This window comes from Opisthocomus hoazin, chromosome 1, assembly GCF_030867145.1.
Source record: "Opisthocomus hoazin isolate bOpiHoa1 chromosome 1, bOpiHoa1.hap1, whole genome shotgun sequence".
Taxonomy (NCBI): Eukaryota; Metazoa; Chordata; class Aves; order Opisthocomiformes; family Opisthocomidae; genus Opisthocomus; species Opisthocomus hoazin.
This window is the reverse complement of record NC_134414.1, coordinates 21,495,565-21,515,332: the sequence shown is the minus strand read 5'-3', so window position 1 is coordinate 21,515,332 and position 19,768 is coordinate 21,495,565. Positions and strand designations below refer to the sequence as shown.

The 19,768-nt window shown below is 37.7% G+C and overlaps 1 protein-coding gene across 5 annotated transcripts in view; it reads right to left on the bottom strand.

Moving 5' to 3' along the window:
* ATM (ATM serine/threonine kinase) overlaps positions 1-19,768 on the bottom strand; it is a 75,426-nt gene that overhangs the window by 35,073 nt on the left and 20,585 nt on the right. For all 5 annotated transcript variants that reach the window (XR_012763695.1, XR_012763694.1, XM_075418420.1 and 2 more), the window contains exons 23-36: positions 18,627-18,747; positions 17,143-17,319; positions 16,191-16,360; positions 15,638-15,884; positions 14,917-15,032; positions 13,491-13,617; positions 11,839-12,038; positions 9,321-9,495; positions 7,198-7,362; positions 6,793-6,925; positions 3,026-3,121; positions 1,474-1,645; positions 894-1,035; positions 79-255 (exon numbers count right to left, since the gene is read on the bottom strand). Coding sequence is in view for 3 of the 5 variants with exons in the window: in XM_075418420.1 (XP_075274535.1) it covers positions 79-255; positions 894-1,035; positions 1,474-1,645; positions 3,026-3,121; positions 6,793-6,925; positions 7,198-7,362; positions 9,321-9,495; positions 11,839-12,038; positions 13,491-13,617; positions 14,917-15,032; positions 15,638-15,884; positions 16,191-16,360; positions 17,143-17,319; positions 18,627-18,747 (2,218 nt within the window). In the remaining 2 variants the exon portion in view is untranslated. The remainder of the gene's footprint in view (positions 1-78; positions 256-893; positions 1,036-1,473; positions 1,646-3,025; positions 3,122-6,792; positions 6,926-7,197; positions 7,363-9,320; positions 9,496-11,838; positions 12,039-13,490; positions 13,618-14,916; positions 15,033-15,637; positions 15,885-16,190; positions 16,361-17,142; positions 17,320-18,626; positions 18,748-19,768) is intronic.

Below are 19,768 nucleotides of genomic sequence, written 5' to 3'. Positions count from 1 at the left end.
CACGATGAGTAATCATATATTTTTGTGCATCACAGCGCACATACCTATATATATGTACATACACATAATTTAGCTCACCTCACACAGCGGCTTCATTAACTGGAGAACTTCATTTTGCACACCTCCACTGTCCAGTATTGAACTAGTTAAGCGCTTGATCCAGGTCTCATGACTTTCTCCCAGAGGAATCCACAGGTTTGTGTCATTCAACGTTTCTATAGGAGTCTCTGTATCATTAGCAGGTACTACAAAAAACTAGAAGGGAAACACACGTATATATATAAACAATTCTATGGTAATTTAAAAAAACTATACTGCAATCTGCAGAGATTAAAACATACTGAATATTAACTGTGTTTTAATTGATTCACAATATCAATTTTATTCATATAAATGTAAAGTTTTCCAAGGAAACCTGAAAGTATTAAAAATAAAATTTTACTGCTAACATCAACAAGGCTGTATCAGAGATCACATTTAGGTTACAAATCAAAAGTTTAAAATTAGGAAATATCCAATTTACAGTTAATTATCCACCTTTTTTCTGACCTGTTTTTCACTAAGTTTTTGCATCAAATGATACCAGAATCCTGAGAAAGAATGTATTAGATTACCGAGTAGGTAATCAAAAAGCATCTCTCTAATAATGAAAGTACATGGCTTTCTAATGTTAAATTGGTAATTTTCTACGTGAAGAAGCCACAAATGCTGAAACAGAAAGGAGAAACAGATGTACAAAAGCAATCACATTTGCAATCAGACTGATGAAAAGTCCAAATTTTGCATTCATCGAAGGCTATCTCAAAAATATTTTCTAGTTTACTTTTTTTAAGTATCTATTTTTATGTTTTCTTTATCTCCTACGCCATATAAATAAGGTATATCAGAAGTACCTTTTTCCTAGACATTCTGAAAGGCTGTAGATAGATTAACATGGGATCAGCTTTATTTTTATAAACTTCCCAAAATTCACTGCCAGACTTGGTGGCTAATATGTTTTTCAAACAGGAAACAGCAGCAGCTCTAACATCAATGCTGAAAGAATAACATACACAATGTCACTACTATTAATTTCATTCAGATATTTTATTTTCAAAATCACCTTTATAAACACACACGACAAATAATCCCACAATCTAACAACACATACATCAAATCAGAAAATTTTGGACTAGGACATGCCATTGTATATTTTGTTGTAAAGCGAAGCCTCAATATTTGCTCCATAGCACTGCTGTCCTTGCTATCCTCCACAGCACAGAACAGACTCTCTGGTTCAAGTCCAACTAGAGAATATCTAGGAAACATTTAAGCTTGACTGGATAAGCAATCTGAGCCTTGAAGAAGCACATGGCTGGACATTAAGAGGTGTTAGTAACACTTTCAGAGTGTTACTCTGAGGTGATCTGAACAACGTACAACTTACTGGCTCCTATTAAGCTTTGAACTAAACAAATAAGCAAATATACTCACCAATTATCTGTTAAAGCAAGATTTATTTGAGTTAACATTATGAAGACCCACTGAAGTTTTCTGTCTTCAAGTAAATCCACCACTTTAGAATCCAATGCACTTTCAGCACGCTGAAGAGCTATGGTGGAGAAATCCATGGGACCTATTTCTCCCAAGCAACTTCCAATGGCCTCTGCAAATGCAGGTAATTTTATGGTCTTCTGCACACCAAAACAAGGTCATGCCCTAAAAAGTTGCCAACTAATATAAACCACTTTTAGAACTGAGATTATTACGTGTTCAAAAGCTGCAAACATTTATAAATAATCACTTAAGCTTTATGATTGAAATTACATTTATACAAATTTTGCAGCTTAAGACTCATAAATAATAGTTATGCTTTCCAACTCAATTTTCTAGGAGTGCCTACGGCTCTGGATTTTGCAGTTTAAATCAGACATAGATTTTAGTTTTTCTCAGAAACAGGTAAGTGCAAAAGGTCAGAACCACAGCCAGTAAGAGACACTCATTTTCATACCCTAAAGGTATGAGAAATACAAACAGTAGCCTGTAAACTCAACACGAATTAACTTACATTTTACATAAAATGATGTATCAATGTACTGCTTTCCAGACAAAATATTTTATAAAAACACATGACCACATACAAAAACAAAACAAATTTGACCTTGAAAACTGTTTTCAAAAAGGGATGTTAATATTTGTCAGAAAGAAACCAAAATCTATTTCTCTGCTCTTTCATTCATACTCAGCATGTCTTGAAAATGTTTCCATTGTCTAAAACATTGTTTTACTACCAGAGCAAATAAAGAACAGACTGAGGACATACAGGTTGTGTTTTGAATGAAATTTAACAAATCATCTGAGGAAACACAATGCAGAAAAGACTGAAACTTACAGCTTGCAGAGGTGCTGGAGAATGTATCATACTGAAGTCAATGTGAGCTTCAATTGCTTAGCTTTGTAATTGTCAGTTATTAGTCTTTTAGACCAAAATAATTTAAGGTAAATGTTCTCATTACTTGTGTTTCTGTCTAGTTCAGACATCTAATTTCAGTAAACATCACCTTCATGGAGATGCTCCCCAACTGGGGAAGAGGGGATGTGGATTTTAGCATTAGTGCTTTCGATCTGACATTAATCAGGTGCTCCATGTAAAAGGTGAGAATAATTTAAATAATACAGAAGAGGTTGTAAGATGGAGAACAACTTTTAATTTCCACTAAGATATGTCCTTCAAATTTTCAGGTAACTTCTCTTAAATTTTTCTTACTATTTTTCAACCCAGTAAGTGACCCATATAACAGCAGATGACTCTTAATATTGCATATAGAAGAGACCAGGGTCTAAATTGATGACAAGCTAAGTTATTAGTCAAAGCTGTAAAACACAGTGACTGAAAACAAGACTTATCACCCATTTTAACATTGCTGATGGTTACCTCTGGCAGCAAATGCAAAATAGCAGTAGGAAGGACACTGAGAACATCCACAGTGTCAACCTGGGGTTTGCAGTGACAGGCCTAGGGCACCTGTGGGACTCATTAACTTACCCAGCACTGCTTTTTCACCTGTATGGTTAACTGCCATCTTGGACAGCTGCAGTAAGCTCACCACCAATTTCACTACCACAGAGTCTTCTGGCTTGTCTATCATTCAGAAAGAAAAATAATACCCCAAAATGTCATTGTGTATTTGTAATGTGAACATATTAGAAAAAAACACTGCTTTATAATCTTTTATTATCATTCATAATGCTTGTTGACATCTACAAATATCAACAGGCATTATGACTGTTGAAGCAAGCTGGTATTAAACAGTACATTAAAAAAACATTAAATTTTCTTATTCATCATGTCTTGAAAAAATTTCTATGCATTTGATTATGATAAAGAATCCCTAAAACTAGAATACACAAATGCTATTATTTTCAGTGATTTGATGTAGAAATTATAATTAAATACATGAAATATTAGCATAAATTAGTGTAAGAATGTTATTTGAAATAGTGAAGTCATACTATGTGACTCCACTGACAGCACTTAAGCTAACAACATCATTCTGCTCTAAATCCAAATCCAAGGAATATCCCAACATAAGGCTTTCTACCAGGAATTTCACAGAATTTTACTTGCTTTCACTTGCCTAATTAACTTTGCCAAATTATAAACTCTCAAGATCAGTATTTCCTTACATATTTGCTGCTTGCCTAAAGTATTTTTTTAAAATAAACATTCCAAACAAAATGTTTTTGCAGTTTCCAGGAACAAGGTCTAGGAAAAAATATGATGATTTGCCAAGGTAAAAAAAATAAAATCAGTATTTTCTTTAAAAAACCAACATCCTGCAGCCCTGTTGATTGGAATGGAAAACTGGAATCACGCTGTATGCTTGCTGACATTTTTATAAAAATGAATACACGTGGCCAAACTGCAGTAGTTATTTCTTAGATGTTATCTTTTAGCATACAGTTTCATAGCCTTTATCAATAACTGTGGTTTTACTTCTTTTAAACACCTAAAATAATAATAGTAAAGTTATTTGGAAGTGTTTAATAGACTTTTAGTATAAGGCAGAATCAAGGTAACAGGCCCATCAAGACTGCTAACCCACCTCCAACAGAACAAGAGTAATTATTTCTTCTCGGGTTTTGCCAGTCAGCAGATTGGGGATTTCTGAGCAGATCTCCATACATAATAATCTCTATGAGATATGTCTAACTCCTTTTAAGGTCCATTACGCTTCTGGTCTCCACAAGAAGTGGCAGTCAGTTCCATGCTGTATATATTTTGTTTGAAAAAAATATGTGGTTTCTCTTGTACAACTGTTGCCAGGTAATCTAATCTGTTCTTGTACTGTCATAAAAGTGTTCAGTGTTCCCTACTCAGCTCCATCATACCACCCACCAGATCATACCCCTCTCAGTATTCCTATTGCACCTTGTTTCCAAGCTCACAAGGCTCTCCTATGATGGAAGTTGTTCCACACAAGCTTCTTGCCCTTTTACTAACTCTCTTTTCAAGCAGAATTTCAAGACTAAAATTGTAAATGATATTCAAGACAGAATCATAGAATCATAGAAAGTTTTGGGTTGGAAGGGACCCCCAGAGGTCATCTCGTCCAACCCCCCCGCAGCGAGCAGGGACACCACTAACTAGATCAGGTTGCTCAGAGCCCTGTCCAGCCTGGTCTTCAATGTTTCCAGGGATGGGGCCTCCACTACCTCTCTGGGCAACCCGTTCCAGTGTTTCACCACCCTCATTGTAAAGAATTTCTTCCTTATATCTAGCCTAAACCTACCCTGTTTTAGTTTAAAACCATTTACCTTGTCCTGTCACTGCTGTCTCTACTAAAAAGATTGTCCCCATCTTTCCTGTAGACTCAGAATCACAGAATGGTAGGGGTTGGAAGGGACCTCTGTGGGTCATCTAGTCCAACCCTCCTGCCGAAGCAGGGTCACCTACAGCAGGCTGCACTGCACCTTGTCCAGGTGGGTCTTGAATGTCTCCAGAGAAGAAGACTCCACAACCTCCCTGGGCAGCCTGTTCCAGTGCTCAATCACCCTCAGAGGGAAGAAGTTCTTCCTCATGTTCAGACGGAACTTCCTATGCTTCAGTTTGTGCCCATTGCCCCTTGTCCTGTCGCTGGGCACTACTGAAAAGAGCTTGGCCCCATCCTCCTGACACCCACCCTTCAGATATTTGTAAGTATATATTAGGTCCCCTCTCAGCCTTCTCTTCTTCAGGCTGAACAAGCCCACCTCCCTCAGCCTCTCCTCGTAGGAGAGATGCTCCAGTCCCCTCACCATCCTTGTAGCCCTCCGCTGGACTCTCTCCAGTAGCTCCTCATCTTTCTTGCAGTGGGGAGCCCAGAACTGGACAGAGTACTCCAGATGGGGCCTCACCAGTGCAGTGTAGAGGGGAAGGAGAACCTCCCTCAGCCTGCTGGCCACACTCTTCTTGATGCATCCCAGGATCCCATTGGCCTTCTTGGCAGCCAGGGCACACTGCTGGCTCACGGTTAACATGTCGTCCACCAGGACACCCAGGTGCTCCACTTAAGTACTGAAAGGCTGCAATCAGGTCTCCCCACAACCTTCTCTTCTCCAGGCTAAACAAGCCCAACTCTCTCAGCCTGTCCTCATAGGAGAGGTGCTCCAGCCCTCAGATCATTTTTGTAGCCCTCCTTTGGACCCGCTCCAACAGTTCCATGTCCTTCTGCTGAGGCTCCAGAGCTGAACGCAGTACTCCAGGTGAGGTCTCACCAGAGCAGAGTAGAGGGGCAGAATCACCTCTCTCGACCTGGTGGCCACGCTTCTCTTGATGCAGCCCAGGACACGGTTGCCCCTCTGGGCTGCCAGCGCACATTGCCGGCTCACGTCCAGCCTTTCGTCTATCAGTACCCCCAAGTCCCTCTCAGCAGGGCTGCTCTCGATCCTTTCATCCCCCAGCCTGTATTGATACTGGGGATTACCCCGACCCAGGTGTAGGACCTTGCACTTGGCCTTGTTGAACCTCATGAGGTTCACACAGGCCCACCTCTCCAGCTTGTCCAGGTCCCTCTGGATGGCATCCCGTCCTTCTGGTGTATCAATGTGGGGGGTATCAAGATGTGGGAACACAATGCACTTACACCATGGCCTTATGACAGCCTACTATTCCTCCCCAGATTTTACTTTGCACTTATTTACAATGAATTACGTCAGCTCTTTTTATCTTCCCATCATGCACACAAGCTGATAAAGACTTGATGCAGAGGAGAAAAGTGAAATGGTCTGGCACAAGCATCTGAAAACCAAAACAGGAAGGAACTGGGTCTGGACTGAGGGCTGAAACAGAATCCTGGGATGTGGCAAGGTTCACCTAAACTAAATCCTATCATTTTAAAATTTCTGTGAACTTTACTTTTTAACATACTATATCTTTAATAAAATCTAGCTTCATTATATTTAAAACCATAGGGAGATTCATATACAAGAAAACTCATTAAGCAGCCATAAAGCAATATACTCATATGTTACTGTGATCATTCACAATCATAAGTGCCCCATGCCAAAAGCTGGAAGGGCATTTTATCCTCTCTGCCACGTAACAGCTCATATAATACTTATAATACACTCTGCTAAAGATACTTCATATTTTGCATGAATAATAAATGCCACTCTACTCTATATGTGAAATTATAATAAGGTTACATTGTTGACATACAAAGAAAGGAGACACAAAATAAAACATTCAATGCCAAATTAGAATAGAGTTATATTGTTACACATCTAAAACCAGATACAAAAGAAATAAAACGCATAATCAGACTTCAGTACCTTGGAAATTTTTCAAGAGATCCTTCATCTGATCTTTATACTGTTCCAATTGTTTGCGTAAATCATACAGTCCTTCAAGTCTTGTTAAAGGCAGTGAATCACAAACACCAACTGAGAGAAAGTGATTAATTTCCTGCAAAACAACATTTTGTATTAAGCACATATGCCATACAAATAAAGGCTTCAAGTAAAGACGTGGCTCTCAACAGTCCACAATATGGAGAACAATATATGCAAAATAAGAAAGGAGATCTACAAATATCTCAGTCTATGAAACTGGCAATAAAAAGTATCCACATGTCGAATTTAAATCTTTCTCAACCATACCTATAGATGGAAAATTGTTTTTCTTTTGAAAGTTTGCGTTACAAGAAACAGTATGCCACAAGACATAGTTTTAACTACCTCCAAAAGAGAATATGGTCCTTTACTGTATTTTATCTTCTGTTGAGTTGCTCGCAGATCTTTAAAAGCAGGATATTCAGGAAAAGGATCTAAGCACTTGATTGCTTGATACAGATTTTCATTATCCTTATTATCTATCACCAGATACCTCAACAAGCCTAGGACCTGCACGTAAAAAGTAAATGAAAAACAAAAAAGACAGAAAAATATATTTGAGCCATATTTCTTATTCAGGTTCCAAAGTTTGTATTTCTCGAAGTTCCATTAAATTCTATACGAAAAAAGTACGATAATTTAATTACACTGTTAAAATGTTTAGAGGCTTGGGGAAATCACAGATATATGCCAAAATGGAGAGGCGTTTTTGCTACTCCCCCTCCCAAACAGACATCAAAGCTTATACTATCACAGCCTGCAGTTTTAGCCTGTCTTTTGATGAAGCTGATTTCAAATATGGGACAATACAACCATCACAATATTGGCAAGGATTTAGCAACACACTGCGCCTGAGCAGTCCTTCTGATGTTATTAGGACTTTATTATTCTTACTAACTAAAGTGCCAGTAATTTGAAATCTGGACAAATGCCTAAATATCATAATTTACTGCCCAAATTACTGAAATCTGGCAGAGTTTGCTTTATAACAGATCTACAACTTGAATAAATGCTTGCTCAGGGGTACCATACTTTCCTTGCAAAAACACTGCTTTTATACTTTATTTACAAATCAATGCAGTTGGATATTTAATCCAGGCAGTTTTGAAGGAGTCTACAATCTAAACGATGAGGCGTTTATTTGGACACTTGTATTTACCTGACAATGATTAACTAGCCTCCATTTAAAGCTGGAAGAAAAGTAAAGAGAAGAAACTGAAAAGTGATCACTAGAGGAAGGACTTCCCTGCAGGAGTATGACATGAGAAAGTTTCATATTTGATATCTGTTCCAATTCAGAGAAATTTCTGCCCTCCCCACTTTGTTTCCACCCAGGGATGCCCTGACACATTGCTTTTGCAGTTGTGGACGTAGAACTGTTTGCACAGACAAATATGATCATGATCTGATCATGATCGTTAAGCTGGGAAACAGATTGCGAAGTTATTCTCAGCTGGATCAGCACAGCCCTCCCGTTGAACTGGAAGTACAAGGAGGAGAACAATGAAGGGCTACACTGCAGCCATGAAGGCGCACATGTTGCCACGGGATCAGATTAAGCCAGAAGGCAACCATGAGGACTGAAGTACAAGAGGCATACTCTTCTCATCTTCAGCTACTAATTGTAAGTCTCTGAATGTAAGTATATCTCCACCCCCAGTAGAATGCACATACAAATCATCATCAGAAGGAAAACAAGGCTTGTCACACAACAGAAACTGCTTCATTTCCCTTTTAAGGCCTATGTGCTAAATTTATTTTAAACGGTAACTTGTTAAATGAATAGCTGAACTACTGAAATCTGCTCTTTGCACGTATTTCCTCTTTGTCCCCTAAACACCTTCCCCTTCCAAAGGACTTCATTGTATTTCCTGTGAACTCATCCACAGAGCTTTGTAGGTAACTGCTCGGCTACTTGACTTGCTTGTACTGATGAGACTGCCATCCCCAGCAGTTTACCAATGCCTGTGTTCGTTCTGTATTTTCCTTAGTGGATTTGGTGTCTCTACTCAACTAAAGGAACAATTTCCCTGAAACTTACCCTGAAGGTTTTAAATCTCTTTCAGATTTGGCTGAAAAAGACTGACATATTCAAAGCAGACAAACAACATTACAACACCATTAAAGCTCTTTAAGAAATCAGATTTTTTATAGACTAAGTAAATAAAGAATTAGAAAGCGATACAGTAATCTCAGCAATTATGATACAAATACATCTCAATCACTGTTTAAAGCCACAGGAATTAAATATGGAACATAAAATTTGTCAACATAGAAGTATCAAAAGACACTTATTTAAAAAAACCCAAAGGTGTAGTGTTACATCCCAAAAAAATATTTGTTATATAAATCTACAGAGCATAGAAAAAAAGAATTAAAATTGAACTTGAGTGTAGATACAGCTTTTACGACAGTGAACATGAACTAAAAAGCCAACAGATAAAGAATAAGCAGCAACGCAAAACTACCTGTTCCTGAACCTCAGGCTGGTCCACGGCAAGTGGTATTAGGGTTCCTACAATAACATGAAGGTGGCTCTCTAGAGCATCATTGCAACATGTAACTGCTGTGTGGCAAACATGATGAAGAAGATCACAACAGAGTGAAAAGCTGCGCATGGATATATCTCTGATAACAACAGGCCTGTCACAGGAAACAAAGAAGTGAAATTAAAGAAATACAAATTGTTCTTGTCTCAAGTGTTAACCAATTATAAAACAGGGAAGAATAGGGGAAAAGGGGAAATATAAATATACTTTTTCCGAGGAACTGATTCTAAAATTTAAAATTATCAACTCAATCAGCTCTAAAGATCTACCTCAGGAGACATGGGACAAATAAAACACACAGAATTTGACAGACTGCTTTAACAAATGGAGTAAAAAAAACTTAAAAATACATTCCAAAGAGAAAAAAAAATTCCAAACCAACCTGCAAAGGTTTTTACATTATTATTTGCCAGAACAATGTTGACAGAAACAGAACCAAGTGGAAAACATGCTCTCTGAACCCTCCTCTCTTTCACATAACCATTAGATTTTTTTTAAAAAGTAAAAAAAAAAAGAAATAGGTTACGAAGGGCTCCTGGGGATTATCTAGTGCAGCTTTGTGCCTGAAGCAGGGTCATCTCCAAAGTCAGATCAGGTTCTCAGGGTTTTGTTGAGCTGAATTCCGACACATTCCTTGGATGGAGAATCAATAGCCCCTCTGAGCAACCTGCTCCAGTATTTCAGTATTCTCACCGTCAAAATCTTTTCCCTTGTGTCCAACCAGAATTTCCCATATTGCAACTTCGTGGGTTGCTACCCCTTGTCCTTTCAGTGTGCACCTCTAGGAGAAGTCTGGCTTTACCTGCTCTACAAGGTTATCTTCCCCTTCAGAAACTGGACAACAGAAATCAGATCAACTCCACTCACCCCCTTGGGGGTCTTCCACTCAACTCATCCCAGTTCATCACTGTATCTCATTGTCGTGGCTGGAGCGGCCCCACCTGGACACAGCGGTCCTATTGCAGCTTTGTAAGACTCAGATGTGAATGACTACTTCCCTCAGCTTGCTGGCTACACTCTTGCCAGCACAGCCCAGTACACAGTAAGACTTCTGTGATAAAAGGCACCCAGGACTCCTGGGTGCTCTTCTGCAAAGCTACTTTCTAGCCAGTCAGCTCCCAAGGCTGCACTCACCCATGGGGTTATTGTATCCCAGGTGAAAGACTTGGGTTGTCTATGCCCAGCGTACCTGTTGTCCCACTCCTACAACCAGATGAGGTCCATCTGAACGGCAGTCTTGCCCCCCAGTGCATTAACTGCCCCTGCCCCACTTCAGTGTTGATCACAATAATAAGTCTCATAATAACGGCATTTACCATAAAATCCACACCCCTCTCCAATATTTCAGGGTATGAAATGCTTCCAACAAGCAAAGCAATCAACTTTCACTTAAACTCAATAACGTTTAGGTGAGTAACTGTCTTGGAAATTCAAAGCTAAACCTCACATAAGAAAGTATCTCTAGTCCTCACGAAAGGTAAGAATCTCTATCTAAATCGTAAGGCTGATGAAGTACCAGATTCCTCAATCTGAAGACAAGCTAAGACAACATGTGCCAATTCTCATTCTGTTAGCTACTTACTGGTGAGAATGTCAGTGTCAATACTCTTTATTTACTCAGTAAGCACATTTTATTTGACATGTGCTTACTTTGCACTTAGCTCCACAATCTCAATTTTTCACAGAATCACAGAATGTTCAGGGTTGTTAGGGACCTCTGGGGATCATCTAGTCCAACTTCCCTGCCAAAGCAGGGTCACCTACAGCAGGCTGCACAGGATCACATCCAGGTGGGTTTTGAATATCTCCAGAGAAGGAGACTCCACAACCTCTCTGCAGCAGCCTGTTCCAGTGCTCCGTCACCCTCAGAGGGAAGAAGTTCTTCCTCATGTTCAGACGGAACTTCCTGTGCCTCAGTTTGTGCCCATTGCCCCTTGTCCTGTCACTGGGCACTACTGAAAAAAGTCTGGCCCCATCGTCCTGAAACCCACCCTTCAGATATTTATAGGCATTTATAAGGTCCCCTCTCAGCCTTCTCTTCTTCAGGCTGAACAAGCCCAGCTCCCTCAGCCCGTCCTTGTAGGAGAGATGCTCCAGTCCCCTTATCATCTTTGTAGCCCTCTCCCATATCCTTTAAATTCCCAAACACACTTTCTGTCATCAAAATCTCCCAACATTTCTTATTTCTACAGTGTGATAGCCTATTATAGATACAAAATTCCACAGTACAGTGAACATTTAAACACAAGGACAGCACAAAACGTTCCACACTTTGTTAACCTGTAAATTTAAATTCTGAAATTATCAAAGAAAGGCAATTTATTCTTTCAGGGAATTTCAATTATTTCTACAAATGAATTCATATTTACTAGTGGTACTGAAATACAAGGTTATAAGAATAAGGGAGTACAGACAGGGATATGATTGGCATATTTACCTGCTATTGATGTGGTGAATCAGGGTGTAAATTACATCTCGGAGGACAAAAGCCCATGCTCCTCCTAAACCATCTTTTATCTCTTTAAGTAGCAGACTAACAAACAAGTGATAAATTATAAGAACTCTGTGTTTCTTGTAAATGTTGTTTGTATCTGACGCATGCTTACAAAGGGCTAGAAGGATCTTCTGGAATGAATCCTAAAAATGAATAAACTAGTATTAAAAAAATACTTCACAATGCCTATACAGATATACTTTATACCAAGAAACGAAAACTTTAGCAATAGCAATACATCTATTTTTAAAGGACACGGACAAAAAGGCTTAATTATTTTCACTGCTTTAAAAAAAAAAAAGACCTACACAGAAACCGATTCTTCAAGCAGGACTGTAAGCCCCACATCTAGCAATTTCCCCGCGCCTCCCCCCCTCCCCAATGAGAAAGGTTATGCCTGTTCTTCAGAAAACCAAACAGTTATGGCAGTTTTCACCAAAAGGAGAAACGCCAAATAAAACCATTAAAACATCAGGTAGTGCTTCAATCTATATTCTGTCAAACATAATGTTCATACGTACAAAATGCATTATTTCATCAAATACATGAATACAGATTGCAACTGTTAAAACTGTAAGCTTAAAAAACAAAGTAACTGTCTTAAAATACTAAGTAGACTGTGTTACATTTTAAACAATTTATTCCTGGACATTAGGAGGCATTCTGGACATCAAGAAGCATTTCTTTACCAAGAGGGTGGTCACACACTGGAACAGGCTTCCTAGAGAGGTGGTCGATGTCCCAAGCCCATCAGTGTTTAAGACGCATTTGGGCAATGCCCTTCACAACATGCTTTAACTCTTGGTCAGCCCTGAAGTGGTCAGGCATCAGTATAGGTCCCTTCCACCTTAAATATTCTATTCCATTCCATTCCATTCCACTCCACTGGCCGGCAATATTAACTTTCACACCCAAAAGATTTAGACAAACATGGCCTAGCAAAAGGTTTTTTTCTCATTTTTAGATTGTTTATGGATAGGCAAAGTTGTTGACAACATATGCAATAAAATAGCATAAACTTTGAAAAGATAAATTTCTAAGAAATGACATTACAAGAAAGTAATATGTATACGATTTATTGCCAGGCTGCATAATTTTATATGCCTTTGTATTTCCCTTTAACTACTGAAAATCAAATGTCTAAAAATACCACACACTATAAAATTTCGCACTGTCAGTAAGAGAAGCAAACTTTAATATCTTAACCGTACACAGTATTTAGATAAAATTGTCCAAATGTAATTATTTTAGAATGTTCTTCAGACTTATGTCAAAACAATATATTGCATCTAAACTGTGTCTGGTACACACAGATCTCCCCAACCTTTAAAATAACCCTCTCTATTTATACATTATTTCACATGTATTACATAATGCATGTAATAGTTCAAGCATGTAATTTTTGTAAGGTTACTGTGTCCTTGAACTTAGAACTTCTTTCAATTTCAAAAGGCAAACAAAAGAACAGAAAAGTTTCCAAGGTTGTATTCTTTCCTCCTACATATATATGATGAAAATGTCTAATTAAATCACATTGTACCCATAAAAGAAATTTTATATTCTACCGAAGAAGAAAATCATCACTACATACTTACAGGGCTTTTAGAAAGAACTGCTACAAGACTTTTTAATTTGCTTTTATGACAGTTGCTAATGTAGTCCAAGGTTGCTTTAATCACATAAGATGGAAAATGAGGAGGATTAGGAGCAGGATCCAGTTCCCTAAATAAATAAAAAAGATATTATTTTTTCCTTCCTACAATCAAACCCCATGTATTAAATAAAATGTCTCACTAACATGTAACTCCAGGAAATCTTTTCTGCTTTCACTAAGAAGCAGCAAAACCATCCAGCAGAGCGAAATACACCTTATTTTTAGCCGTCTGTTGTCCCTCTATGGCAGCTTTCTAAGCTGTACAACATCCTTGTATTATTTTTTGAACGATCATATTGCTAAAAACTCACACACTTGTCTCATCTAAGGTACATCACAGGAAAATCTATTTGCAATTCATAGATAAAGCTTCTGCATTTTGTGATTATGGGAACAATTTGGTTGAGAAAAAAGTAACCGTGAATCTCTGTATTACATAAAAAGAGTAGTCAACTTGTCTGGGACCTCACAAAGAAAATAAATGCACTATGATAACAATAAACCAGCAAAGTCTAAGTTTCATCACTCGTATTCTTACCCTTTCCTTCTTAAAGAAAAACTTTGGTTACAAGCAGACACCCCAGTCTGTTAATAAACTCACTGAAACAAATTTCTTTTATAAAGTTCTGAAACCCTCAGCCATTCAACTTGGCAGATTTTCACAGAAAGGCTTTGGATTCTTTCAACTTTCTACTTCTACAATAAAAGTATCTTCTTCAATAACTTCAGGAAGTGTAATGTTTTTCCAAATAGTCTCTACCTAAACAAAAAAAATCTGGAAAATTATTTCCAGACATAATTATGCAAATAGTGATATTTTTAGGATAACAACAACGAAAAGCTCATAAAAATGAAGATACTTATGGCATTAAAATATTTCTATTAATTAGGAATTATTTGGCATTGCTCAAGCAATCTCCTTACCAAAGGCAAGAGCTGCCACTACAAGAACTGTTAAGAAACGGTTCGGTTCACTTCTCAGGTGACTTCTAAATATTTAAAGACCTTTAAAAAGAATCACTTTAATTTAGACACTAAAACCTGACCAATTTTATAGAGAGGGCAGTCCACCCAAATTTGAACCAACCTAAACTGGCACTGCCGTAGTCCAGCTCACCAACATACAACAGCATTCTCCTACCCACCCATTCATTCTTTCCATCAACTGAAGTATTACAGAGGTTCTCCTTACTGATACTGCGGAGTAACTATGTGAGAAAGCATGTCTATGATACATCATTACTAATGACAGTAAGTTCCTTTAATTCTCAACTTCAAGGTCACCTCTTCTTATGTCTGAAGCACGTGTTTTAATGCACAATATTATACATATACATTCAGCATTCAGAAAATCTACCAAGACATACCTTATATATTTAGTTAGATGAGCTCCTTCTACTGTGCTATCAGGTGGCTCATGTAAGGTCATCAACATCTCAACCACAATCTCTGGTAAGTTATTATGAGATAAACTGTCAATTTGCTAGAAGGGGGAAAATAGTGTTTTAATAAGAAAAAGAATATTTTAGCTGGAATAATTTAACATTTCTTCTCCGAGAAAACCTATTTCTTCCTGTCTGGATTCTCGATTTGTTCAATTATCTATGACATGCAATTCATTCAGATGTTAAGCCTGGTTAAGCCTATGGCAGTCACAGGTAGAAAAATTTGCTTTCCTACTGTATCTGGAAAAAAAAAAGTTTAATTTTACTACTAGTTCTGAATATAAAGTCTGCCTCTGAGGAAGATGGCGCCTGATAAAGTACTAACAAAATATTTTAAGAGGCAAACATGACTTACTTAAACAGAAATATAACAGGGAAACTCAGGTATGTATAACTAATGGCAAAAAAAAAAATTATTACATTCTGAAAAAATTATACTTCAAGTCAACTGTCTGCCTGAAAGTTTCTACTGAGTAGAAACACTTAGCACTGGAAAAACTTAGGATAAAAATTTGGCTAGTTTGGCTTTATTAAAATAATAATTTTGTATCTGTAAACTTGAACTATTTACATTTTTAGAGAAAAGTTTCTTTCAGGGCTGCTAAATGCCACAGAACTCAATTTATCCATTTGAAACAGATACCTGTTTTCCTAAGCAGTTTTCATCCTTTAGCATGTCGTAGACTTTAGAAGCCGTATCTCTTTGTTCTGCTACTTCACTCTTTCCATGGCTTTGACAGGCAAAATACGGGAGGATATTCACAAGTATCTTTGGAAAACAGTCTGCTAGAACCTGCTTCCAGTCTTTTTCAATCATGTTGGCAAGTGATTTCACATCGTCAAACTGACTTCTAATCACCAGGTGTGGAACCAAAACTTTGTAACAAGACCTACACGTAGTAAATACATTTCCAGCATGTCCTTGAATTGGATTTTTAAAAAAAATCTCAAGCATAACATAGCAAACACCATTCCTCTACTGTATAACTAAACTTGTAATTATTGTTTAGTTACTGCTATACAAACAAATTTACCAGTGCAAATATAATACGCAAGATACCTGAAAAACATTTTAAAAGCTCTCAATGCTATCGCACAACAAAATCCTGATGCATTATTATATTCAGAAATTTGAAATTCTGTTGTCATAATTGTAAAAAAAATCTAAATAAACTGCTTTCATCTAGCAAACTTACCTGTAGAATTCCTCAAGGCTGGTATAGTTCAGAAGAACATAAGGAAAAGTAGACAGGCTATATCCACTGTCATTTATTTTCAGCCACTCCATCACCAAATAGTCTAAATGTGATGTCATGAAGTCTTCTATAGTTTTATAGCCAAAAACGTCAGATACTTTTTTCAAAACCTGTGCATGAAATAAGGTTGCAGAAATAACATGCAGAGTACATGATACTACAGCAAACCGACAGTACTACACCTCCACATCCTCCCCCTCCAGCCTTTTAACGAGTATTTGTATAATTCAGCTCCTATTTAGCATAAGCAATTTTTTTTATTATTTCTATTGCCTTGTCTCCAAAGAGTGCAATCAAGGAATGACAACTACCCCGTATGAGGTGGTATGCAAAGCAAGGACAGCCAGCACACATTTTGCAGGGTGGAGACTGTGTGTAAAACCAAGAGGCAACGAACAGAAAGAAAGGATAAAAAGGAGAGAACACGCACACCAAAAAAGTGACAGGCACAAAAAGCTGCAGTATAAACAACAATTATTTCAATATACCCTTATGAACTTCAAAATGAAAGTCCACAAGACACATACCATCTTCCAATACTTTGCATGTATTTTGCCTATTTTCCACGTCAGAAAACTCACTTTACTTCCACTGCATAGAAAGATTTTCTTAAACGAGATCTGCAATCTTCAACGTATAAAAATCTATTCGCATTTCAGATCTGCGCTTTTAACACGTAAGATTTACCATTAAAATTGCTTTTTATGATACCATCATTTCTATGTAGGTCATGAAATATAACTACAAATTCAGTCAGATATTTAAGTTCCGCATTAGTCACACTTTTACAAAGTTTAACAACTTTCAGTATTGACAAAAACATTTTGTACTGTTCCAATTTTAACCTAACCTAAATTTATTACCTGAATATAAAATGGAATTTTATACTTGCCTTTTTCACAAGGTAAGGTTCTAATCCATTCTCTTTCACAGACTGGCAAATAGCAAACAAAGCCTGTTTTTCACAGACCGGACTGCAGCACAGAACCATGGTTATAAGCATCAGCAAAACTGCTTTTCCATTACACTGTTTGTCCAAAAGATCTTCGGGACTTGCACCACCCCTGACCTTCAATAAGAAATAATAAACTCCTTGTACAAGTATTTTGTTAAAGCAACCTCCTAATTAATAAATGAGCATAAATAATTTAAAATTCAGGGCATTGACATAAATACTGCTGAAAATCTTCCTCTGGTTGCTTAAAAATAACTTCCCCCCAGCTGTCTGCTCCACTCCTCAATCAGAAGTTACTGCCTCCAGCATGCCAGCACACACGCTGCTACCTCACACACCCCAGTTCATATTATAGCATCAGCAGTTTAAACAAAGGCAATGCACTTAACACAGAAATGATCGAGGCACTGACAAGACAGGTCTCCTTTTTACTCCTCCCTGATGCACATAGGAGAAGAACTGCCTTATAATTCACATGCACTTCTTCCACTGTTAAGGCATGGGATTGACAAGTGATGAATATTGAATAAAAGTAACAAGAAACTGCAACGAAAGTGCAGAAGCTAATAGGCACCAGCAAGCTGAGGTGACAGAACAGAGAACCAAAGCAACAGAGAAATGAGACAAGACGACAAAGAGCTGGAGGCGACAGTACAGAGCGATGACATGAGATGACAGAGAGATGAGGCCTCAGCCGCAAGCCCAAGCTACAAACAGCAGGCAAAGGGAACGCAGAGAAAATCCGTCAACAGGTGACATGCAGATAGACTGTAGCATGACAGAAAAAAAATGGAAAATGTAGATGACACAGATGACTTGCACACAGCACGGAAGAAAAATGAAAGACACTAATACAAGAATTAATAGTTAAAGAAATTCCACAGTAATATACACCATTCCATTTTCAGTCACTGCACTGAAGTAAAACTTTTCCTTCATTTGAAGTTTCAACTGAATAGTTTAATTTTTTAAGCAAATTTTGGTTTTGCGAAAGCCACTGCTCTAATAGCACTGGAAACATGATCTTACTGAAATTTACAAATCCGGTTTTATACTACATAAACACACAATCTGAATTTACATTGCCTCTTATTCATTGTTTACATGTTGTCTAGAATACTGAGGCTCCATTCTTCTTTGATTCTTAAGTGTTACAGTACCGAAACCCACAACAACAAATCCTGTGATTCAGAAGAGCAGCCTGGAACATACAGTGAAAAAGTTTAAAAACGTCTAATGTGGGCAAAACAGAGACTGACTGGACGTGTAAGGAACTTCCTGACTAGCACTTTGTTTCACCACCTCACATTATCAGAGGTCCAACAGAATTAATGTTCTTGGAAAACTAAACATGATCATTTAAAAGGTCATCTTATTCATAAGACAAAAACTAGGCAAAACTAATGACTATGTGTTGGTACCAGATTTCTCATTCCTTCTTGAACTCTGAGATACGCATTCTCAAAAGCCTTTTGCTGGAGCTTCAAAGGAAGAGGTTTTGACATTCCAGAAGAATCTCTCTGTTTCACATCTTGAAACAAACTTCAAAAAAAGAACAGTAACTATTAGCATAGCATTTAGTCTACAGAATTACTGCATTCTGTGCATACAAATAATAAGATTCTAATTTTCTGATTGTCATTATTTCCTTGTTAACTTTCTTGTACAGCAGCCTTTCCTTCCTCTCCCTCAAACATTATCAATAACACTACGAACATCTGTTGCAGCAAAATAGTGGAGAACAGCCTGAACACATACAAAAGTTTCCCAGTCTCTGCCAGTGCAGGAAAGCAAAGTTCAGCTGTCCATCGTAATGGAGCATTTCATGTCATGAAGTACTTTGGGAATACATTTATTGAACAGGTGTATATGTAAAAAGAGTTTCTCAAAGAACTTATTTTTTGTAGATGAAAGCCCAACCCACTTTGCTCTTTGTAACAAAAATGAGAACACCACAGTGGATCAGACCTTTAGCTATTTCTAAGTGACTACTAGTAGATACCTAAGAAAGATGACCATATGCTCACCCTGTGTACATAATAATTCCTTGAATACAACATTTGACCACAGGTGGCCTAGGCAGATCATGAGTTAGGAGTGGTGACTGTATTTAGTATCCTTCAATGATTAACTCTTTTGTCAGTTTGTTGCTTTTTGAACCCCTGTAAACATCCAGACAGTTGAAGGTAGTAGGATAACACTCAGGATAACTGAATGTTGTACGAAGAAGTAAACCATATTTTCTTTGAATCTTAAACTGTTAGCTTCACTTGATGTCCCCTCGTCTTTAAACTGGAAAAGACTGCAAATCTTCACTTTGTTCCATTCCATATTTTGTGGAGCTATGTTATACCACCCGCAATTCAACTCTTTTTGTGCTGAAGTGTTCCAGTTTATGCAACCAACAGCTGTGCATAAAGCGTTTCATACTTTTGTACATCCCTCCTCTACTCCTATTCCAGTTCAATTACATCCTTATTGATGTATGGAGAAAGAACTATATAGAGTATTCAAAACCCAAGATCCTTTAAGAAAGTTCTCATGCTACACAGTGTATCTAATC